This window comes from Oryzias latipes, chromosome 5, assembly GCF_053564925.1.
Source record: "Oryzias latipes strain Hd-rR chromosome 5, Olatipes_Hd-rR_3.1".
NCBI classification, from domain to species: Eukaryota; Metazoa; Chordata; class Actinopteri; order Beloniformes; family Adrianichthyidae; genus Oryzias; species Oryzias latipes.
In genome coordinates, this window is record NC_136241.1 from 15,623,739 (window position 1) to 15,648,980 (window position 25,242).

Below are 25,242 nucleotides of genomic sequence, written 5' to 3' on the forward strand. Positions count from 1 at the left end.
ACTAATGTTAGGTAGGTGGGTCTATTGGGCTGTAAGGTATAGCGGGAGAGTATGTAATGATTGACAGGAAGGGGGGGTTGCTTAGTGCTAATACCCCCACCCACAATTCAAATTTCTTATGAACAAGTGCCACTCTGCAAAACCTATGTCCTAGAAAACAACACAGGTTTTTAGATTTGGGCTAATAATAGCATAATTGTAGTTAAAAGACCACTGGGAACACTTTGAAAATAAATCAAAAGATAATCAGAGTGGGACTTTGTCTGATCATTAGCAGTATGCAGACATTTTTGGAATTTGTTATTCTCAAAAATTCTAATGTGAGGTAACCACGTGTAAGATAATAACCATTCTAGATCAGACTTTTTAATCCCTGTGCAATAAAAAACTCATCATAAACCAAAAAATATGTATAAATCACTCTGTCTCCTGACAGGAATTATTTTACAGCAAAGCTGAAACTCTACAGTTCTTCTACTTATGTTACAACGTTTCATCCGCTTTTCAGGATTTGGTTTAAAGAATACCTTGAAAGACACTTTTTTCATATTCACAAAAGTGTCCCTTCTCTCCATTTCCCACCAATCATCATCCAATCAAGGTCTTTTACTTGTCATATTTGTGTTTTACGCTGATGCCTGGGGCCGTCTCCCCCTTGCCTTTGTGCCATTTTTCCTAAAGTTAGAACAAGGCTCATTATATCAATGTGCAGTCAAAGTTTCTACCATCACTCTCAGAGATCCAGCCATTACAGAAAGTTTCTGGAATCTGCTTCCAACACGTGTGTATTTAAAGAAACTTGCATACCTGATTTCTGGAATTGTGTTTTCTCATTTGGTGCTTGGCTGATTTCATATTAACTTTTGTAAATACCTTTTAATAGTTATGGGCCGCAGCAGTTACTCAGTGCAAGGACCAGATTGTTTTTTTAATTCTTTTTTGAGCAAAACTTTCTCCTCCAAGACACACTTAAAACTCAACAAAGGGGGATGGTCTCGTTGTTCCCTGGCTCCTGCCCCCTAGCTCGCTGGATTAGCTGGGCTGCTGTCTGCTGCTGGTTCTGGGTGCCGAGCCTCCTTTCTTTGCTGGAGCATTCAATGTGAACAAAGCACACTCTAAGAAGCACACATTAATTCAACCCACCTGCTTATTCACTTTTGCACAAATATGGGCGTGGGTACTGTTTTTACAACCCTCTCCAAGAATGTAGGATGTGTAAATATCGTGTGTATCTGTCTGTGTGCATAAGTTAATTTCAGTCGGTGCGTCCTGTGAGATAAGTTTTCCATGTTTGAATATACTTAAAACCTGTAAATATCTGGTACAGACTAGTTATTGGTGCGTGTATGTGAGAACGAAGTAATGCAATTTACTTATGACAGTCCTATGTTATGACTCTGTATTATCAACTGCCCCCCCCATCTTTTCCATCTTAACCCCTTATCCCCCATCTCTAACATCCCACTCTCTCCCTCTCCCTTCTTTTTTCCGTCCAGTTCATATAAACATAATTATTATAAATAAAGCTTAGCCTCAAATACAAAAGGGGTTTATACAAATATACACTCTTGTTTGTCTGAAGATCCATAAACTCATTTCAGCTTTCAGCTCCTATCTGCGTGCTCAGCTGTTGGACAGGACAAATTAAATGAATATTAAATGGTTTGGCTATGAAGCTAAAAATGTTTCTAAATGGACGAGCTTGTATATTCGATGTGAGAACTTAAAACAAATAGATCAAATAGAATGTACAAACATTCGCATCAAAAATTTGCATCTGTGTGTTCAAATGTGACAGCAAGTATTTCAATCATTTTGTATTAACACAGACAGAGAACCACAAATGCAAATCAAAAGAAAAAAGATATTTTTTTGTTGCCTTTCAATGAGAAGTGTTCTCTGCAAGCTTTGAATGGAGACATGGAAGCGAGACGGCTGCCAAGAGACCGTCAACAAATTGCAAACTCTGAGAAAAGACCATTCTGTAAAAATCCATAACTCTCAAAAACGAAATAATATATGAGCTGGTAATGAAGACTCATCCGCAATTTCGATTCAAGTCTTCGAGCATCATTGGGAAGCTAACTGGGCAAATTGTTGGCATTAGAAGTGGTAGATTTTGAAAGGTTTTAGCAAGGCAAGCTCGCAAAGGAAGCGTTTCCTTGTTGTACTCACATTTACTGGAATTACTCAACATTTAATTCATAAATCGATAACTTAAGCTGAAGAAATATAATTTCATTAGGAATCTGGGCGGGGTTAACAAAAAACCTCAGTTACCAAGGAAATTCAAAAGCTTACTTTTACCAATTCTTCTGAAAATTATATAGACCTCTTCATCACCTCCAGGAGGAGAGTGAAAGGCCTGAAGCATCCACTCAGCCAGTGCGAGCAGATAAAAAGGGGATAATGGGGTGTGGTGGGGGCATGGGAGGGTTGCGCTTGTGGGCCATACAACAGTACACATGGCTTTAATTATTTTACATTGGTCCACTGATAGTCTAAAAAAACAAAAAACAAAAAGGTAAATCTAATAAGATCGGTTGAACAAAAAGTGTTGCATGTGTGCTCTTGACTGCTCCACCTGTAATCTATTATCATGCATCATATGAAGCATTTTATCATATTGTTGGGGTGAGTTACAGTTCAGTAAAACTATTAAACATTATAATTTCTTTCATGACTCTATAATGATTCAGCCAAATGCACAGTTTTTTTTCTTTTCTATGAGCATTGTCATTTATTGCACATCGATAAATTATGTACCGTATGTATTGCATGTTTCATGAGAATGATATTTTAACAATATTTCCTGGAAGGAAAAGGAGCTTGTCAGAGTACCTATGTGGCTTCTGTGTGACGATGAACTGGTCAGTTGTCCCCAGAGAGACAGCATACAGGCGGTCAGCAGAAGCACCCTCCTGCACCCACTCTGGAGGTCCCTTTCCCGCATCCTGGGAAAAAGAAAATTGACAAAATGTGGCATAAAATTAACAAAAAGCCAAATAAGCAGACAAAAGCGCAGATCACTTGGGCACAAACCAACCAGGCCCCCTAGTTTTCACTTGGCACATGTGGGCAATTAACGTAACTTTTAAAAGCCACAAGTGTGGATCTGCAGGGTTTTTAAAGTGGAATCTTCATGGTGTGAAGGATTAACAAGCTGAGACACAACAAGTGACCAAAATGTGACTGTAGCTACAGACTGCAGAGGATTTAAATGGCTTGACTGCATTCATGTGGTGCTTTTTCTGCCCCAATTGACCACACAGAGCACTTTGCTTATTCTTGTTTTTTTCTCTCTCTTAGTCAAGCCAATAAATGCATCAGAGGCAATGCAGGGATTTGGATCACACCCATCAACCCCAGATTAGCTGCAAATGCTTTCCCTTCTTGACTGCAGATGAGCAGTATCACCAAAATGGAGTCTTCCAAATGCAAAGGTTTTAGCGTGAAGAAGGTTCATCTAAATATGCCTCTATTTAATCTGGCCCACCAGACTGGGATAATTAATACTGATAATCCATATTAATGTTTTGTTTTCCCTGTAATTCTGGTGCATCCCCATAGATGGGGGCACACACTGAAATGTATTTAGGCGCAGAAAGTTATTTTACATTCACGTAGTATTGGTAGATTTTGTAGTTTTTCTGATCTTCATGTGTGTTTTCCAAGTCGGTCAGGCATTTTTCCGATCATTCCAACACCACATGAATGCAGCATTTCCCTACATTTGCGTTGCTCCCTGGGAGGTGTAGGATCCAAGACGCAGGTGACCAGACATGGTGGTAGAAACTCAAACTTTCAATATATAAACTTAAACTTGACCAAAATCATGGAGAAACAAAGGAGGGTGACAAAGAAGATGACCTGACAATGACAAACTGAAAACCAATGACTTAAATACACTGATGATAATTATGGTAAATCAAGATAGCCATGTTTAATTTGCAACCTAAACCTGGAGTGACTGGCAAAAGGGAAAACAGCAAAAAGACCATGACCAAAAACCAAACTTAAGTACTTAATCCTCACAGAGAGACATCAACCCATTGGTGCAATTACCAGCAAAATGAGAAAAAGTCACAGTTTCTAATTTAAAAAACTCCAAAAGGTTCTATAATAATTTTTAATAAAAATTTCATCAAGATTGCATGTTATTTTTTTCTCTAATAAAGTGTATTACCAAAACCCTTTATGGGTATGCTTCTGCTTGTGGTCCAGCCCTTCCATCAGGTTTTAGAACCCTTTGAGCTCCCCAATCTAAATGGAGGTGGTTGTGAACAGTGGTTTTGTGGAGGGAGACCCAATTTGTGCAAAGACAAAGCAAGTCTGTATTTCAAACTACACAACAGCTGGATTTTCACCACACAGGTTTTTGCAAATACTTGGGTTTGTTCAGCAATGGTCTCTTGCAGCCTACCAAAACGTGAGCATAGATTTTGCAAGTCTAGAACAGACTCAATATAGGAAATAGAGCATCTTTGAATTCTGATCCAAAAATCAGAAACGAATGCATTTATGTGAATCATGACAACTATACTAGTCATTCTCGCAAAGATCAGCATGTAAAGAAAAGAAATATCTTATATGGAAATGGGGGGAAATAACCGCACCTAATTCACAGCCCTTGACTGTCAGCTTCTCAATGTGCATAATGTATACTGTTCTCTTTCCATCTTCCTTTGTGACTCAGTTTCTTCCACCTGTCTTAAATTCTCATCTCCAGCACTCTAAATCCCTCAGATTCCTTTTTGGATTGTGTTTGATTGGTATTTGGGTTATGCAGCTTGTGCGGCATCTTCTGTTTACCTCAGTAAGTGTGATTAAAAACTCTTTGTTCTGCACCTGCCTGCCTGCTCTTGCCTGTCTTCTGGCTCCTCATATTGCCTGTAACAAGTATAAAATAGGATGAAATGACGTGCAGATACCTGGCTCTATTTCTGCTGACACACTCAGTGATCACATTAAAAACCACAAACACAAGCTTTGATTCATATCACCAATTTAGATGAAGGAGCAGACAGAAAGCCGTTTCTTTTTTGTTTTTTTTACTCTCTTCCGTTGGCTTTTGTTAAGAGGAAAATGCCTCATGTGCTTAGAAATCTTCATATATTTTCAGACGACTGTTGTCCAGTTATACTCTCCATCTCAATCTAAAGGGCCCCGTGAGAGTGGAACAAACAATCAGCAGCACATCTTAATGCCTACAGAGCCCACATCCTCTCTCCTGAGGAAAAAGCTGCAAATCACAGCTTTCCTTTGAACTCAGTTCCAGTGCAGAAGCTGAAATTAGCCAAATGTTTGGTTTCATGCAAAGAGATCAACTCTTGCTTATCTGGCAGAGGCTCACACACACGAGACAGCTCTCAGTGAATGATTTTGTACCGACACAGAGATGAGGAGATCTTAAAGCGCAGACTGCTGATGCTATCACACTGTTGGGGAGCGTACTCATGAAAGAAAACAGAAATCACAAGAATCACAGTGACTGGAACATCTCTGCAGAATCCTGAAAGTGCTGTTTGAAGGTTGAGCTTTGGGTAAAGTGCTCCAAGTTAGATTCTGAAAGTAAATAATCCAGATTTGGAATTGAAAAAAGTTCTGGTTTGACCTTAAGTGGCTGATCCTTAGAGTAACATTCTAGGTATTTTTACATAAAAATGGGATGGAACATAGTGCAGTTACCGTAATTTCTGGACTATAGAGCGCACCAGGTTATAAGCCGCACCCATTACATTTTTAAAGGATAAAAAATGTTGTACATACATAAGCCGCACAAGGCCATAAGCTGCATGTGCCCACATTGAAACATGTGTTGTAGAATGAGGATGTGTATGTGCTGAAACCGCGCGCGCTTGTGTAAGACAGAGGAGGAAGCGCGCAGAGCTTAAGAGGGAGCGAGAGCGCGCAGCAGAAGTGTGTTGGGGGTGCGCGTTCATGTTTGGTGTTATGGAGTGAAGGAGAACAGTGATAAAAGGTTTCCCCCAGAAGAACGGTGAATGATTCTTTATTAACCCGCTCTGGAGGCTTTGAGGGTGCGAACGGGGAAGTGAACCCCGAAAGGAAGATCCGCCCTCGGCGGAGAGGATCTCCCTTGCATTTTCCGACCACCGTCAAAAAGAAAAAAGTAATTGCAGGAAAGGTTCAACAAATGATATATTTACAAAGAAAGACGGTACACAGAAAGAGTTTTTAAAGTTTTAATAATATACCTGTCATGGTCAAACACTATGGAGACCCAGTTGCTGGAACCCGGAAGAAACTCAGGAGACGAGGCAGAGTCAGAAGATTTAATCTGAGGGTGATGCGAGTCGTGGACGAGGAGGAATGTCAGGGACAACGTAGACAGCCTGTGACGAGGTGGAGCGCCGAGGACGGCGAGCACAGCTTGGAGCGAGTGGAGGCGCCGAGGACGGCGTAGACAGCCTGTGACGAGGTGGAGCGCCGAGGACGGCGAGCACAGCTTGGAGCGAGTGGAGGCGCCGAGGACGGCGTAGACAGCCGGTGACGAGGAAGAACCAGCGGCACCCGTGGAGGAGCGGACCTGAAGGCGTAGAATAAGGCAAGGTAAGTACGTGGCTTAACTTGGCAAAACTGGACTTAACTAGAGACCAGGCGTAGGCACCGGAGAGAGTGTAACGGACTGGCGTAGTATGCTGGGATGGATCTCCTTAAGAAGGTCTGCTGGTGATGAGGTGATGAGGTGCAGCTGGTTCCAATGAGGAGCAGGGAGGAGGGAGGCAGCTGACGGCGGAACCGTGACAGTGCCCCCCCCTCAACGACCGCCTCCAGGCGGTCCAGGGCGACGATCCGGATGAGCCCGATAAAAGTCATCGATGAGGGCACGGTCCAGAATAAGGGAGCGGGAGATCCATGAGCGCTCCTCCGGACCGTAACCCTCCCAGTCCACCAAGAACTGATACCCACGGCCCCGGCGGCGAACATCCAGCACCTTACGGGCCGTAAAAGCAGGAGCACCGTCGATGACCCGGGCGGGTGGTGGGGAAGCGGACGGTGGGCACAACGGGCTTTCCTGAAAGGGCTTGAGGTGAGAGACATGGAAAGCGGGGTGTACCTTGAGGGCTGCCGGAAGCTTAAGGCGCACGCAGGTGGGGTTAATAATCTTCTCGACCGTGTAGGGACCGATGAACCGGGGGGCCAGTTTGCGGGAGGTGGCTTGAAGAGGGATATCACGGGAGGAAAGCCATACTTTCTGTCCCGGCTGGTAGGTCGGACCCTTCACTCTGCGGCGGTTAGCAATCCGGCAGTTGCTCTCCCGAGTGCGCAGGAGAGCAGCCCTGGCCTGCTGCCAGACGCGCTGAACCTTCTGGAGGTGGTGCTGAATGGAGGGCACGGCCAGGTCCAACTCCTGAGAGGGAAAAAGGGGGGGAGAGTAGCCCAAGGAAACCTCAAAAGGGGACATACCAGTGGCTGATGAGGGATGATTGTTGTGGGCGTACTCTATCCAGACCAGGAACGAGGACCAGTTGGCCGGATTTTGAGCGGCCAGGCAGCGCAGCGCAGCCTCGAGTTCCTGGTTGGCGCGCTCCGCCTGTCCGTTAGACTGGGGGTGATGTCCAGAAGTTAAACTGACCGTGGCCCCTAGAGCAGAACAAAAGGCTCTCCAGACCTGAGACACAAATTGAGGGCCACGGTCTGAAACAATGTCACTGGGAATGCCGTGGTGGCGGAATACGTTCTGGACCACGATATCGGCCATCTCTGTGGCTGTGGGTAGCTTGGGAAGGGGAATAAACTGAGCAGATTTTGAAAAACGGTCGATGACGGTGAGTATTACTGTGTTACCTTGTGAGGGGGGCAGACCAGTGACAAAGTCCATGGCGAGATGGGACCAAGGACGTTGAGGAACAGGCAGAGGGTGGAGCAGACCGGCAGGAGGAGAGTGCGTGGACTTGGAGCGTGCACAGACTTCGCAGGCGGCGACGAACTCCCTGACATCGCGCTCCATGGTGGGCCAGAAGAACCTCCTTCGGAGGAGTTTTAGAGTCCTTTGAATGCCCCCATGACAGGAAATGCGAGAGGTGTGCCCCCAGACCAAAACCGCAGAACGAAGCGAGGAGGGAACATAAAGGGTGTTGGCAGGAGCTGGAGGGTGATCGGGTTCTTCGTTTTGGGCCTGTAGGACCCGGGTCTCAATGTCCCACGTGAGTTGACCAATAATACATGTGGGGGAAATAATGGGAGAGGGTTCCTGACTGTCACTGATGCTGGAGAGACGTGAAAGAGCATCAGGCTTTATATTCCTGCTGCCAGGCCTATAAGTAATAACGAAGGAAAAACGGTCAAAAAAAAGGCACCAACGGGCCTGACGTGAATTTAAACGTTTGGCGGATCGGAGGTAAGCTAAGTTTTTATGATCCGTCCAAACGATAAATTGTTGAGCCGCACCCTCGAGCCAGTGGCGCCACTCCTCTAACGCGAGTTTTATAGCCAGAAGTTCTCGGTTACCCACGTCGTAATTACGCTCCGCAGCGGAGAGTTTGCGAGAGAAGAAGGCACAAGGTTTTAATTTGCCGGTCTCGCTCTCACGCTGGGAGAGAACCGCCCCGACCCCAGAGTCGGAGGCATCGACCTCGACTATGAACTGGCGAAGAGGGTCGGGCTGAATGAGGATGGGAGCCGAGGTGAATAAGGCCTTGAGCTTGTCGAAAGCAGCCTGAGCCTCCTGAGTCCAAATAAAGGGGAAATTGACCGAAGTGAGCTTAGTGAGAGGGGCAGCAATGCTGCTGTAGTTCCGGATAAACCGGCGGTAAAAATTGGCGAAACCGAGGAAACGTTGGAGCTGTTTTCTGGACTCAGGCGGTTCCCAATTAGCAACGGCAGAGACTTTAGCGGGATCAGGGCGGATGTTTCCTGCCTCTATTATAAACCCGAGGAAGGAGATGGTGGGAACATGGAATTCACATTTTTCAGCTTTAACAAAAAGCTGGTTCTCGAGTAAACGCTCGAGTACCTGCCGGACATGGTGGGTGTGTTGGGCCTGGTCACGGGAGTAAATGAGAATGTCGTCTAAGTATACAAAAACAAAACGGTTGAGGAAATCACGAAGCACATCATTTACGAGATGTTGAAAAATGGCGGGTGCGTTAGTGAGCCCGAAAGGCATTACTAAATACTCAAAGTGTCCGAGGGGGGTGTTAAACGCTGTCTTCCATTCATCCCCCTCCCTCATACGGACGAGATGATAGGCATTACGAAGGTCCAGTTTAGTAAAGACCCGAGCTTCTTGGACGGAGTCAAGGGCGGAACTGATTAGCGGGAGAGGATACTTATTTTTAACAGTGATCCGATTAAGCTCTCGAAAATCGATGCAGGGGCGTAAGGTTTTGTCTTTCTTTTGGACAAAAAAGAACCCAGCCCCGACAGGAGAGGAGGAGGGACGTATGTGTCCGGAAGCGAGAGCTTCATGGATGTATCTTTCCATTGCCTGCTTCTCAGGGCCTGATAAATTAAACAGACGACCCCTGGGAAGAGTAGCCCCTTTTAGAAGTTCTATGGAGCAGTCGTACGGTCTGTGAGGTGGTAAAGCGCCAGCCCTGGCCTTACTAAAAACCGTCTTAAGGTCGTGATAGCAGGACGGTACCTTGGAAAGGTCGATGACCTCCGGAGTAGGACAGTGACTTGTGGGAACTGAAGGAATGGCGGAGCGAAGGCAATTAGCCATACAGGCAGTACTCCAGTTGGTGATGTGCCGGTTAACCCAGTCAAACTGCGGGTTATGAGCGCACAGCCAGGGAAAACCTAGGATGACCGGAGATTGGGGGGATTGAGTGACATAAAACTGCATGAATTCATGATGGTTACCAGAAGAGATTAGTTGAACGGGCTTGGTGCGGTGGGTGATGTGAGTAAGGAGTTGGCCTCCTAGTCCAGCCGCCTTGACGGGATGTTCCAACGGTTCTGTAGGAAGATTGAGCTCAGAGACCAGATGGTTATCAATAAAACTCTGTTCGGAACCAGAATCAATGAGAGCCTTGCAAACATGGGTTCTTGAAAGGTTACATAGCTTGACAGGGATGTACAAAAAGGTGTTCTCAGTGGTGAGAGGAGGGTGACCCGCCCGCGGCCTGTCGTCTAGCGGGGGGTCTTGGCGTTTAAACGTAAGGTACACTGGTGAACGAGATGACCCGACTGTCCACAGTAAAAACAGGTACCTTCGTCTCTACGTCTCTGCCGCTCTTCAGGTGTAAGTTTGGAGTGTCCTATTTGCATAGGTTCCTCCGGGGGTCCTCTGACCTGTTCATGAGAAACGGGATGGAGAGATTCAGTGCTTGATGTCAGAGGCAGGAGTTTGACCACCGTTTTCTTTTGATAGTGGGGACGCTCAGCCTGGCGTTCTCGGAGGCGAACGTCAGACCGCAAGGCCGCGGTGACGAGCTCCTCAAAAGTCTTGGCTTCGGGCTGAGAACATAAATGATCCTTGATGGAGTCATTGAGAGATTGGTAAAACACCCCCTTAAGAGCGATGTCCGGCCAACCTGCCTCCACCGCCAGGATACGAAAGTCAATTAAATGGTCACTCACTGATCTGCTGCGTTGCCTGAGAGCTAGTAATCAGCGAGTAGCTTCTTCCTCCTTGCGGGGCTGGTCGAACACCAGACAAAAACTCATTTATGAAACGCTCGAATGGGACCTGGTGTATGGGATTGGCAGTAAGAAAAGCCTGCGCCCATTGGAGCGCCTTACCCCTAAGAGAGTTCACGATGAGGGTTATTTTGCTTTGATCGGCGTGGTAATGTCGCGGAGCCTGCTGGAAAATTAGCCGACATTGTAGGAGGAAACCCCCGCATGCTTTGACGTCACCATGGAAGACCTCGGGTTGAAGCCGGATGTTTTCGTTAGCTGCGTTAGCGATAGCGGGGCCCGGACTTCCGGTGGCGGAGAAGGAGGTGCTGGCTGCGGCGATGGAAGATTGCTGACCGGTAAGGTCCATTAGGGCATGAGATATTCCATCCAGCCGACGGAAAAGATCCTGCTGGACGGTGGCCATCTGGTTCAGTGATTCCACTTGGCGTCCCAGAGCAATCCCCTGCTGCGTGACTGCGAAGCGGAGTCCTTCCGGGTCAGCTGGGTCTGGGCTATGGCCAGTCCGTTCTGTCATGGTCAAACACTATGGAGACCCAGTTGCTGGAACCCGGAAGAAACTCAGGAGACGAGGCAGAGTCAGAAGATTTAATCTGAGGGTGATGCGAGTCGTGGACGAGGAGGAATGTCAGGGACAACGTAGACAGCCTGTGACGAGGTGGAGCGCCGAGGACGGCGAGCACAGCTTGGAGCGAGTGGAGGCGCCGAGGACGGCGTAGACAGCCTGTGACGAGGTGGAGCGCCGAGGACGGCGAGCACAGCTTGGAGCGAGTGGAGGCGCCGAGGACGGCGTAGACAGCCGGTGACGAGGAAGAACCAGCGGCACCCGTGGAGGAGCGGACCTGAAGGCGTAGAATAAGGCAAGGTAAGTACGTGGCTTAACTTGGCAAAACTGGACTTAACTAGAGACCAGGCGTAGGCACCGGAGAGAGTGTAACGGACTGGCGTAGTATGCTGGGATGGATCTCCTTAAGAAGGTCTGCTGGTGATGAGGTGATGAGGTGCAGCTGGTTCCAATGAGGAGCAGGGAGGAGGGAGGCAGCTGACGGCGGAACCGTGACAATACCTGAGCTTTTCTTTCCAAACTAGGGGGGTGACGATAAATGCATCACGGCGGTGATGACTCTTTGCCTTTTTTTTTTTGAAAGTTTCCCCAACACACTTGTGCGTGTTCTACACACGCAGCCCGATGACACACATACTCATCCTACAACACCTATTTAGTTAGTTCATTAGTTAGTAGTTAGTTGTTACTGTTATTTGTTAATAAAGAATAGTGCGTTGTAATTATTACTTGTACCGGTATTTATTTGCGACGCGGCCGCCGAGGGATTTTGTGTTTGGGGGAGGGGCAGGGTCATCACCGCGGTGATCAAGAATCCCACACTGTCACAGCTCTATTCCAAACAGTGCCTATGACGCAGCAGTAACACGGCAGCAATGTGGTAGTAACAGCACTAACAGGGCTGTTAAAAGAAAACATACCAGTAAAAGTCACTGAGAGCAGCAGTAACTTATGGCGCTCGCCTCCTGTGCACTGAAACCATGGAAGTCTTCCTCCTCAGTGTTGGATTGGAATAACGTCAGATATTTTTTTGCCACACTCTCTCTCAGTGTCTCCTTCGTTCTCGCTGTCAGTGTCACTCTGAGGTAAATTCACTCCTGAACTTGCGCTGTCCTCTCCGTCACGCAGCAGACCGGCTTTTCCATACCCGTTGGTGATGGTGGATTTTTTCACAATGCTTTTAACGATTGCCTTTAACTTGAAAGCTGCGTCATATGCATTCCCTCTTGCATTTTCCATGCTGAGTGTCTGTTCGTGCCATTTAATCACAAAGCGGGAATTTACATTAAACTTCCGTCTTCCTTGACACATACACCGTATTCCCCATGTCTCACTCTTACCCTTTCTGCTCGAGCGCCCCTAGCGGCTGTTGGAAAAAGTGCATTAAAAAGGAGAAACAAATGCATAAAAACCACATCATTGAGGGTTGAAAGCGTGTGACAAAAGTAGCGGCTTATAATCCGGATATTACGGTAGTTTATTTATTTGCACTAACGTAACACAGGCCAGGTAAAGACTTTGTGTTTTAAATGTCTTATGTTGTACTCGGAGAATTAATGATATCTTACAATTTTATATGATTTATTTGAACATATCATAAAAATATTTAAAGTGTAATATTTGAGTGCAGAGGCTTTTATATTTACTTAACCTCTTTAACCCTTGTGCTATTTTAGATGACCCCACCCTTACATTGATGTGTTATTCCTACCATGACAAAGGTGGATAAAGGTGGAAAGATTTCATGTAATCCATGGACACCAGTGAAGATCACAACTCATTGAAGAAAAAAGGTTCAGCGCACTGTCTAGTGGGTCTAGATGACCCAACTCCCAATGTTAAAGTGCCTAGGATGGCACAAGAGTTAAAGAACAAAACAAAGACATAAAAAGCAGTATCTTTACTAAGTGTTGCACACAGACTTGCACATTTTTAATTTGAGTAGATGAACAAAATACTTTGAGTTTGAGCAGGAACATTCAATATAACATCAATCAGCATCTTCATCTCTTCAACTTCCAGCACTGCTTCCTGTAACAACATTGCTGGTCTCACCGCTGTTCTGTAAACCTTTCCTTTCATTTGAGCTGAAATTTTTCTATCACACCTGACATTTTTCTCCACTCATTCCAACCTGCCTCCACTCGCTTCATTTCCACACTGTCCATTACTCTGAACAGTTTACCCTAGATACTTAAATGTACAGTTATTGTTATTATATAAAGATGTTTCCACTGCTTTGTAATTTCTAACAACCTAGTACTGTATTATCCGCACTATAAGGCAAACAAAAAAGCCCTTTAAAAAAAACAAAACTACAGTGTACCTTATAATCTGGAGAGCCTTATTATGGAATGATTCTGGTTATATGTAATGATGTTGATGTCAACGATTTTGAGAGGTACACGGTGCTCTGTCAAAATGTTTGGTTGGGTGTTATCGTGAATAGTAGTGGTGTCAGGTTGTGTTCCCTTTATGTGTTACTAACATCGGTGGGAGTTACAGGTATGCTGACATGGCTAACGTGTAGTTACAACCAAGTTATAGAGTTACTGTGAATGCAGTTAATAAAGTCTGACTGACGGTGCAGCTTAATGTGATTTTATAGTCCAGTGCGCCATATATATGACATAATTGTGAAAATAGATAGTTTATTAACGATTCGCCTTATAATCCGGTGTGGTAAAAAGTATATACATTGTATATAAAGTGTGGAAAAAATGTAACTTCCTGAAAACAAAGTAAGCGACCTACTTGATAGAAATTATATTTCAGTTACTATTAACTGTCACGCACCTGATAACATTCACCGCTCATTAATATTTGCCTGTAGATTTCAGTTATTGTGAAATGTATAATGCGATGATTTAATGGTACAAATTCACTGTTGCTTGGCCGGATTCATTAGAGCAAACACTATTTCTTCTTCTTCTACCAGTCTTTCATATCCACTGCAGACTTTCATTAAAGTCTTGTGCTTCAGGCAGTCACAGAAGCTGAGGCTCGTTTATTCAAACTGCACATGTACTACAAAGAACTGAGAAGTGAATGTGTGAGGAAGAAGCCCAAGATGGGGAAAGTTACAGAGAAACAATTTACCAAAAACCGTTAGAGATGAAGAACATTTCTCCTGTAGCACCTTTAACATAAGCATGTTCAAAGCCATTATAATTTAAGACGTCATCTATGGTTGAATTACAAGATTACATGATACTATATACTTGTATTTGAAGAAACTACCGGTGCTTGTGTTTGAAAGTATTTACTAAATAAGGTTATTTTCACACAATCTCCGTGGCTGTGTTTTTGCAGTAGTTAGTTTGAAGAAAGAAAGAAAAAAGATCAATATTATATCAATCTTTACTTCAAGGACTGGTTGATTTAACCCATGAAATGATTGCTTTTCTTTCTTTTTCATAAGGTAAACACTTCTTTCAGTTTGTTTTAATGTAACAAATTATGATTCAAAGAAAATACCACCTTAGTTTGTATCATTAGTTGTGTAAACTGTTTCCATTACCAAATAAAATCAGTTTTATATACAAATTGGAAAAAATAAATTGATATCAAATTGAATTGTGAACATCAAATCAATTTTTTGTTTTGGCAGAGATACCCAGCCCTAAACTCTAGGACTGAACCATGAGGCCAGCCCATCAAAAGTGTAAACTATTCACCCAAAAAATACACCAAAAAACAGACCTTATAAGGGGACATAAGGGACATGCTTTTTGCTGTCCCCTTGGTGCCAGTTTAAAGAAGAACAAAGAAATACTCTGATGCAAACAGGACCAGCTGGTTGTCCTAATGGTCTATTTTTCTTCCTGGTCCAAGCTAGTATACTTCTGCCAAGAAAGCAGCTGTTGTAACAATGAGCATGTTTCACAAAAATTGGAATACTGGGAGAAATTAGACTCCAGCTTCCTCCCACAGTCCAAAAACATACTTCATAGGTTAATTGTGGATTCTGTGGATTCTAAATTGTCCTTAGGTGTGATTGTGAGTGTGAGATTGTGGACATGCGACAGATTGGTGACCTATTCTGGCTGTACTCCGCCTTTGCCCAACAGTGTCTGAATTAGACTCTGATAGCCCCGTAACCCCAAAAGGGATACAGCAGGTTAAGAAGATGGATGAATGAGAGAAATTAAATATTTGCACTAATCATTTGTTTTGAATTTACAAAGACTATGGGAATATGAGCATCAGAAAATCCTGGGCAATGTGTTAGTCTTTTATTGAATGCATTATGGAGAGCATACATGCAAAATTTCAATACTTACACCAGTCTGTTTTTGGTAAATGCTTGTTTACACATGTATAGATGAAAACCACAGAACAAATTGGATAAATGATGAATCATGCAGACATACATCATCTCCTCTAAATGTTTAAGTCAGATTTCTCATTGATACATGGCTGCCATTATCACGAAGAGAATATTAGATTATCCTGTGTACATTATGGATTAAAAAAACTCCTGAATCGATTAATGATTGGACATTTGGTGTGCACATAAACTTGCTCAATGTGATCTTACAGGATGGTTTGCACAAAACCAAACAGTCCAACTGAAGGTGTGGAAATTGTCCTTGGAAATCAATCCATGTGATTGTCCTTGTGTAAAAAACGTACAGCTGTCATAATAAATGCGTGGTTATATTGAAAGATTTACTCTCACTTGTGCTACGTGGGTTCATTTATCATTTTTTAGCCAATGAGATGCCAACTGAGAAGATTTTAGAAAAAAAAAAGTTGAACAGCTAATTGAAACTGTTAGACACTCTACAGGGCGGCCTTGGTGTAGTGGTAGGGTGGTCGAACACATATTGCCGGTTCAAATCCTGCCTTGCCCGCCCTTGTCAAAGCAAGACACTGAACCCCACCTTGCCTCTGGTGGAAGGTTGGCGACAGTGTTCAGCAGCAGAACCGCCATCAGTGTGTGAATGTGAATGTGTGTGTGAATGGGACTTTGACTGTAAAGCGCTTTGGGTCTTTGAGGAAGGTAGAAAAACGCTATACAGGTATTTACCACAGCTGATTTTTAATAGTTTTCTTCTGTAAACAAGGCAATGCTTCAAGTCTGTTCTTACGTGAGAGGTCAGCCTATGTATCTAGTAGAGACAAGAAAGATGAGCTAATTAGAAGCTCTCACCTTATTTGTATGTGCCTGCTCTAACTTTATTTTTAACTTCAATTGCTGGGAAACAACATGTTTACCTGATTAAAAAACTTATTAAAAAAACGTTTTTTACTTATTTTCTGTCTTATGTTTGTTTACGTTTGCAGTTACAGCAAGAGCAGGAGAGAACTCATGTATTTGCTGTGACAGCTGAACTTCAGAAATAATTTAAATTTCTGAGCGCTCTGTTGTGCTTGTTGAAAATTAAATGTTAAGCATTTGCTAGGTGATTGCACATTTTTCATTGGGGCCGTGGAATGCCAGGTTTTATTCCGACATTAAACAAACTTCCAGTCGAGGGCCCGCTGGTGTTCAGGTGGCGTTCTGGAGCTGGTTAACAGGAAAATGGTTCCAGCTGGCTGATGTGCCGCCGAGACCAGGTGGCTCATCAGAAACTGCTCTGAACAGGTAAAGGGGACATATTTTTACGTACATGTGGCGATCAGCGTGACTGTGGCTAATTTAATGTTGTCCACGTAGCTTGGTAAAACTTAAGAGCTCCTTTTATAAATGAACTCCGTGGTCTGGAAAACTTGAGTCACAGTTACTGCACAAACCAAGGATGTAAGGGCCGAGTGTATATTTAATGAGCGGACTAGCTACAGTAAGTGCAGCCATGAGTGTGCTCTCACGGCTGTTTAATTATTCAGCTCTCTCTTGAAGAGCTGCGGCTTTCGATTAAATTTGGGCTGCTTGGACTTTGAATTCCCTGATGCTTTGTGACTGTGCCTAGTCGTTGATGCTGCTTTATGACAGTTCATTAACAAAAGTAACATTTTCAAGGCCTACTCATTTAAAAAAATGTGAGCACAGCTATTCAAATTTTAAAATATTTATTGTTCTTATATTTTCAGTGGCAAAAAGAAAAATCACAGAAAATACTAAAACAGTCTCATCTGCATAAGGAGTGATTTTTTTTTCATCTAAAAATTAATTAATTGAACATTTCAAACATGGTTTCTTTAATATGAATTTAACTGACAACAACCTCTTAATGTTGTACCAGATAACCAAGTTAAAATCACTATCTTTCCAACCAAAAACAGAGAGGTTTTTTTTATTTGTTTCGAGGCTTTTTTCTACTACAACATGTAATTCTTTAATGTCATGGGGATTAAACTCATGTTAGCACTAACGTTCACACCAGGCATGTGACGCACATTCAAAAATGTACTAATTGTGCATTCTTGAACGAACTTTTTAGCATTATCTACCTTGCATGTACCTACAGTTGGAAGAGGTTTGGTGAAAAAAGGTTAAGGTGGTGCAAATCTCGTAAATCTTGCCTCAGACGTCTTCTTTTACAGCTCCATTCTGATTTAAGACAGACTTGATGCCAAATATTTACTTGATTACTTAATTGAAACGGACATCACCCATATGTCACTACCAAATCTGAGTCCCTAACTGTCAAAGTTCAACTGGTTTTACATTCAATGTCTGCACATTTTGTACATAGAACCTGAAAAGTGAATTAAAAATGTGTGAACGTGAGAAGCCCAAAATGAGTTTATACACCCATTTACATGGACTTTTCATTGGAAGTGGTCACTTGAACATGTGTTGCCGAGAGCGGTTTGAACGTTGCTTTACAGCACAAATATCTTAGAGAATTCTACAATAAAAGTATATAAAAAACAGTATAAATATATAAGTATATATAAGCCTAAGTATATAAAAAGTTGGTGAAGCATAACTTTTCATGGTTTTATGATATGTATTTCTCCAACAAAGACAGGCGTAAACTCTCATCTTTAAGTGTTTCGGACTCTATTTTGTTCCAAGGAAAAAGACAAAAACTTAGCCCAACCAATTCTACTAACCTGTAACACCCTCAGTCCAAACACTGAAGGTTTTCAAAAGGCCACCAAGAAACAGCAACTGTGCAACTTCACCTGTCTGATGATGATGACGATGATGATGATGCCACAAGTCAGGCTTGGGTCTTGTGCCATGCAGGAACTGGAAAAAGCACTTGACAGCAAAACCCACCCAGACGTGCTATAGTACATTTCCTTTAAATCTTTCCAGACACCACCATTTATTAGTGGAGCAGTGCTGAAGGCTGACTGCACTGTGAACCCCACAAGAGCTAAATGATGCATCAACACCTTCTAAAACACTTCACTGGGTGACTGCTTCGGAAACGGTCGCTCACTAAATATAGTTTTCACACAAAGCTTGAATTATCCACAGCTACTCATCTGATAAGGACGCCAGTTTGCTATTTTTTCCTAAAACTTTATTCTCCTTACAAAGCGACGTGAGAATTTGTATTTCATGTGTGAAGAAATCACTTTGTGTTGCATAGCAACAGCAGTGAAATAGGCCTCTTTGCGTCCTTTGATCCTCTGCTCTTTGTGTTGTTAGTGACTCTCACAACTGCTCATTTTGAAATAAAGCTTTTTTTTTGTTAAATGCATTTTTTATCACAATATATAAAAAGCTGACATGGCTCAAAGAAATGTCAAACGAGTTGCCTGAAACGCAGCCCATGAGATAGTCACAGAAGTGTGAACATACAGAAAGCAGCACTGTATATATGGGAAAAAAATACCTGCAAGAATGCAGGTATGCGTGTGATTGGGTGGAGGAAAAAACTTTGAAGCACCTGGAGAAGGTTAAAAGGTGCGATATAAATGTGGAGTATTTAACACTTTCCCCTGAGCCTCTTGTGTTTGGTGCAGCAGTGATTCAATGGACCAATAAGACTGGGAAGTGTGTTTACAGCTGATACATGATACAATGGACAAGTGTGAGGTGGCTGCTGTGGTTGGAGGGCAAAACAACCAGGGTTGTTGCTTAAGTTTACCGTTTTGTTTGTTCCTTATCTAAATATGACACGCGCTTGGTGGTGCTCCAGTCGTCTTGCCTGGAGCATAGCATTCCCTCAACTACATGCAGTTATTACACTGACTGACACAGAAAGCATGGGCATAATTACAAGCTCCACTGAAAGCTGGCAAATCTGTCCAGCTCAGTACATTTTAAATTCAGTGGATGCTAAAGTAAGGTTTAGACACATTTTATGTTATATGACACTTGCCTGCACTTTCTTTATTAACTTAATTTGTGTTTGCTTGTTGTGGGGATGTTTACTGTAAAGAAAATTACTTAAATTGTTAGACAGTATTTAATTGAAGGGTTTGGAAAACAAAAAAACCCTGCTTTTACAGTAAAGCTACGATTGCGCCAGCAATTTGACAAATGTCAAAGAAAGGACCTTTCACAGCTCTATTCTGATATATGACAGATTTGGTGTCATATAACTCTAACTGGATACAAACCACTGGTATTGTTTTCTCCTCCATTATTAATTTTCAAATGGTTGCCACTTACGTGAATTAAAAGGAACGCCGTCCATATGTCACTACTAAATCTGAGTCCCTGATTGGTCTAAGTTCAATGGATTGTGCGTTTTGTACATAGGAGCTTAAAAATGGTTTCTAGAAACTTGTGTAGCTACGAGTAAACGCAAGATTTTTCAACACAAAATCCTAAAACGTGCATGTATGTGCGTAATTACATTGACTTTTCTTTGGAAGTGGTCACCTGAACGTGCGTTGCCAAGGGCGGTGTGAATGTAGTTTAATTGTACCATCCTAAAAAATTAATATTTATTTTTCGGTGAATGTTATTTGCTCCAATAAATAGAAACATTATTTTCCAATTCTGCTCCGATCATATCTGTTATAAAAAGATCACTACCAGCAGAATTTACAATGAAACACGTACCAATTTTTGTGTGTAAATTGTGTCTTAGCACTGATCCAGCTTAAAAATTTCTAACTTTTAAATTAAGAATAATAAATCTTGTCTTTACTGCTGCGAATTGTCAACATTTGAACTGAACCATATAATAATAACACAGGCATAAACAGGGTTTATTTCTAAGATAAATGTTAAAATTTTAGTTTTGTTGTTGTTACAGTGGAATCACTTAATATACAGCAGTTTGATTTTGGTTAAAAAATCTAAATGTCCTTTCAGTATGTGTGGCCCATAAACAAATGTCTGCCAAGACCATCGTTCTATAGTTAAATGAATCAAAAAGAGCTCAAACCACAATCAAATATTACAGTTTTTTTGCTTATTTATCTGGTTAATTTTATTTTAGATTGAATTCAAATGAAAAATACTTGTACTTACTGCTGGAAAAATCACAACTGGGAACATTTTTTATATCAGTTCTGGATATGCATAAAACAACAATTAAAAATGGTTAAATATTGTCAGCAGCAATGTTAACAGCATAGCTAATTTAGCTTTGAGCAAACAGTAATACTCCCTCTGGTTGTATGATTTTCAAATCAAACTTTTTTTATTTGTACAGCACTATTTTAATTGTGATGGCTTCAAATATTTTTGCAAACTCTGAGGTTCAGAGTTGATAGTTGACATAGTTACAACTTCTTTAAAAGCGAAGACTATTAAAAAGCAATGATATTTAAAATATTGTACATTTTTACCCTAGAGTTTTTGTAATTTTTTCCTAAATCAAAGCAATCATGTCACAGTTGCGTCAGGAAAGTAATCCACTCAAAGTTTAGCATGTGACATAATATTATGTTAATGTTACAACTGATGGACTGTGCTCAACACATTCCCAAAAATAGGAAAAATTATGTTTTTTTATATAAAATTAAATTAAAAAAAGATTGAAGAAAGTTTTTTTTTCTGGAAGTTTTTTTGTATTTTTTAGTCCTACAGTTTCTTTTGTTGCATATTTTACATTCTTGTCCAAGTTTTTGTTGTCAAAACTTTCTAAAAATGTAAAAAAAATAAAAATGTAAAAAAAAAAAGAAATTTTTAGAAAACAGGCAGTTTTGAACTGTTCATTGGCTTTTTCTATTCTAGTGGTACTTTTCATTTTCATAAATACTAAAGTACTTCTTAGTTCTGTTTACCCAGTGCAGAAACAACTGGTTCTAGTGTTCACTTCAAACTGTTTCATCTTAAATACGATTGGAAAAACTGCTCCCTGCAGGGCTTTAGGAAAGGAGCTTTAAATCAGGAAATGTGTTGACAAAGACCAGCCGACCTGAGGCAGCCAATGCCCCACAGTCACAATGTTGACGGGACTTAATTTAATAGTTCAATATTAAAGGCCCCATTATGAATTCTTTACTGTACTTCAGCTGATCCTTCTCTGATTCTAAGGCCTCAAGGCTGTGTAAAATAGATCAGCCTTCACAGCATATAAAACCAGAGGGCAAAATTGATGAAATCTTGTTATTTTTGAGTATTATAGCACATTTAAGGGAAGCCTTTACTTAAAGATGTAAATTACTTGAAATCTGCTGCTCTCTTGCAGTTATTCTCAGATAAAATGGATGCTTACATATGTCTTTGTGCTAGTCATATTTCATTCCTTTGCGCCTTCTCCTGTAGAACTGTGACACAGAGTCCTGTTCTCTTTTGAAAACATCCCTCCTGACAATAATGAGCAGTTGAAATGCAGAAAACAGAGGCACCGCCGATCCAAACGGCGGCTGGAGTGAGTGGTTGACAAAAGGATTGTAATGACAGCATGAGGAGAAATCATGCAACTTAAATCCCCAGATGAATGGATTGAGGGAATGGCCATTTCCATAAAGTGATGGAATTTGCTCCAAGCATGTTTTGTTCTCGCAAATCCCAAGCAATCCCACAGATAACTAGAAGAAGGAAAAGATTTTTCATTATCCAGCAGACTGCGATGGGGAAAATCACCCAACCAGTGACAGATGAGCATCTTAGCCTGTCAAGCACAGCTTTAACTTTGCAGGACTGATTACCTGACAAAATTATAAGTTCTTAGGGAATAGAGCAAACCTGTAATCAAATGCATGATTACCACTGCAGCAAATGGCTCAGTTGGCAGGTCTGTGAAAGATGCTGACAAGTATGTAAATTCAACAGCATTCAAAAGAGTTTTATTTAGGGTAGTTGCTTTTTTTAATCATTTATTTTATTTTATTTTTTAAAACTTTACACTCCATAGTACACAGGTCACAAACTTTAGGCCTCAAGGGTCAGTGTCCTATGTTTTTTTTCCAACTGACCTGCCACTGAAGCTCCTATTTGGCTAAATTTCAGGTTTTTAAACTCTTGACGCGCTGTGATGCACTATTTGCACCAAAACACGCTGCTGCCAGAACGACACACTGGGCCTAATGCTCAAATCACACCACTGGACCTCTGATCGTACCTGTACATTGACTTTAACAATGAAGCTGGACGCCCCTGATACGTGAATCCCATTCGGTGTTAATGCAAATGCTGCATGCACAAGGTGTGCAGGGGATACTCTGCCTTATTTCCTTATTCAGTGTAAGGGATCCGCAAGGAGCACGCACTTACAACTTAAACTGCACTTGCTGTGCAGTGTGCAAGGTTTGGGAGGGGCTGAAAACAATTACATATACAACACGCCTGCATTTCTGACTTCACCTTTACCTACGTGTTACCAAACTTTTGCTACGACCTGCATGCTCATAGAAAAAAAATGTACATGGTAAATGGCGTATACTTGTATAGCGCCTTTCTTCCTACAAGGACAAAGCGCTTTTACAGTCACAGACCCATTCACCCAGTCACACACACATTCACTCACACATTCACACACTGATGGTGGCTCCGCTGCCAAACACAGGCGCCTGCCTACCACCAGAGGCAAGGTGGGGTTCAGTGTCTTGCCCAAGGACACTTCGACTCATGGGCGTGCAAGGCGGGAATCGAACCTGCAATATTATGATCATGGGTCGACCGCCCTACCGCTGCACCACGGCCGCCCCATGAACCTTTTTACTCACCAACCACTGTATGGCCTTCATATTTCCTCTGAGTGTCGCCCTTTTTTTCCACCCAGACAGCCCGTATCCACCCATAAGGGCAGTTGTGACTACGACTTTAGTTAAACAGCAGCTGACACATGTAACCCACTTTCAGAGATTGGCAAAAGATGAGTTAACGTGGCAAACAACTGTAAAATAAAAACATGACAACACTTGGAAAAAACTGTCTATAATGTTGGGCTGCTGAAACCTGTTTACAGAGGAGATTCTGTTTTTCCCGACTTGATACTCCCTCATCAACATCCACTTAACTATTATTGTCTCGATATGTCTCCTGTCATCCTCTTGGGAAATGTAATTTCAGGATAAAAGTGATTCCATCATCAGCCAGACAAGTGTATCTGTTTGCAGGGACCCTTTCCTGTATGGGATCAAGTCAACCATGTCAGCAAATACTCTCACAACACAAGTCAGCCACCAGGTCCCTGGAGTGTAGGAAGCTAGGCATCAAATCGTCCATTTACCTCCCTGTCTGTTCTTGTTTGTTGCTTTGCTTAAGAACCACCACTAATAGAGGTGTTAACATCTGAGTCTTTTTCAGGTGGTAATTTGATTGCTTTAATTCATAATTTAAAAAGAAAAAAGATAGAATGCATAGTCTTTCAATGGAGCTGTGTGAAAAACCTAATTTCATTAGTTTTCTTTGTTCAATAACTTCCCACAATGTGACTCAAAGGCTCCCACTGTGGCAACCAGAGGCTGTGAAAATTGAAGTTATGTAAAAACAGCAGTAAATTTAGAGGGCATGGGTAGATGATTGTGGCTGTGTTCCAGCTTTCACTTCCCGCTAGGTTTGGTACGGTGTCATTGTGGAAGTGGCAGGTCAAAGAAAGCCGAGCGCTTAGTTCCAGCAGCCAACATTAGGCTCAGACTTGTTAAGAAAATTCCCCTCAGGTGCAGAGGCAGAGGACTCCTTTAGTGTAGCGGCAGTCCCTCTGACACACTTGGCTACTCCACCTATCTCTCCCTGCCTTTATCTTTCTATCTCCTTTGCCGTTTAGATTTACCAAGGTCTTCTGGCTTCTGACTCATTCTGAATCCTCACAGCATGTTCTGAGCCACCGGACACGCGCTACACCACAGCAGGGTAAAGATAGCTGTCCTGCTGCATGATGACACTGTCCAACATTGTGCGTGTGTGTGTGTGGGGGGGGGGGGGGGGGGGGGGGGGGGGGGGACGACGACAAAGGATGAGTCAGGCACTGCAGGTTTCAGCTGGAGGTATGCACAACTAAAACACTTCTTTTTTGTGCATATACAAACAGAATTGTGCATTTCTACAGTCAAGAATCACAACTAGGGCTAGCTGAGAATTTAAGAAGCAAAAGAACGTCTTATCTTACTGTAAAGTTTTATTCATATTTATAAGCCAACATTTTGCATGTGGTCTCTTTTGACTTGTCAAGGCAAAGATGTGAAAACTTAATGAACATAATGTATCCTACTAAGTCGAGGTCTTGTAAAATTAACAAAAAAACATGTCTTAGGCGTAACCCACTTGTCTATGTTAACTCTATTGTTTTGCACCTTTTTTCCAATTATTTGGTATCAAAGATGTCAATACCACCAATAAAGTATTTTTTTTTATTAAAAGCTATTGTTCAGATGAAAAAATTTGAATATTTATCTTACTCATACCAAAAGTAGTCAGTTTAAGCATAGTACAAGTATACTGTGAAGAGATAAACTGCTGGGATTTTTACTCACAACCAACTCTAGGGTTTACAGTGAATGGTCCTTAAAAAGAGAAAATATCCAGTGAGCAGCAGTTCTGTGGGCAGAAATGCCTTGTTGATACCAGAGATCAGAGAATGCCCAGACTGGTTCCAGCTGATAGAAAGTCAACAGTAACTCAGATGACCACTGGTTACAACCAAGGTCTGCAGAAGAGGCTCTCTGAACGCACAACACGTCCAACCTTGAAGCAGATGGGTTACAGCAACAGAGGACCACATCGGGTGCCACTTCTGCTGAAACAATTCACACAGGCTCATCAAGATTGGATAATAGAAAAAACGTTGCCTGGTCTGATTAGACTCCATTTCTGCAGC

The 25,242-nt window shown here is 42.3% G+C and overlaps 1 protein-coding gene across 1 annotated transcript in view; it reads right to left on the reverse strand.

The window, feature by feature from the left end:
- Positions 1 to 25,242, reverse strand: part of tafa3a (TAFA chemokine like family member 3a) — a 124,945-nt gene that overhangs the window by 38,016 nt on the left and 61,687 nt on the right. Inside the window, exon 2 of the mRNA XM_004068798.4 lies at positions 2,842 to 2,954. Coding sequence (XP_004068846.1) covers positions 2,842 to 2,953 — 112 coding nt within the window. The 5' untranslated portion in view covers position 2,954. The remainder of the gene's footprint in view (positions 1 to 2,841; positions 2,955 to 25,242) is intronic.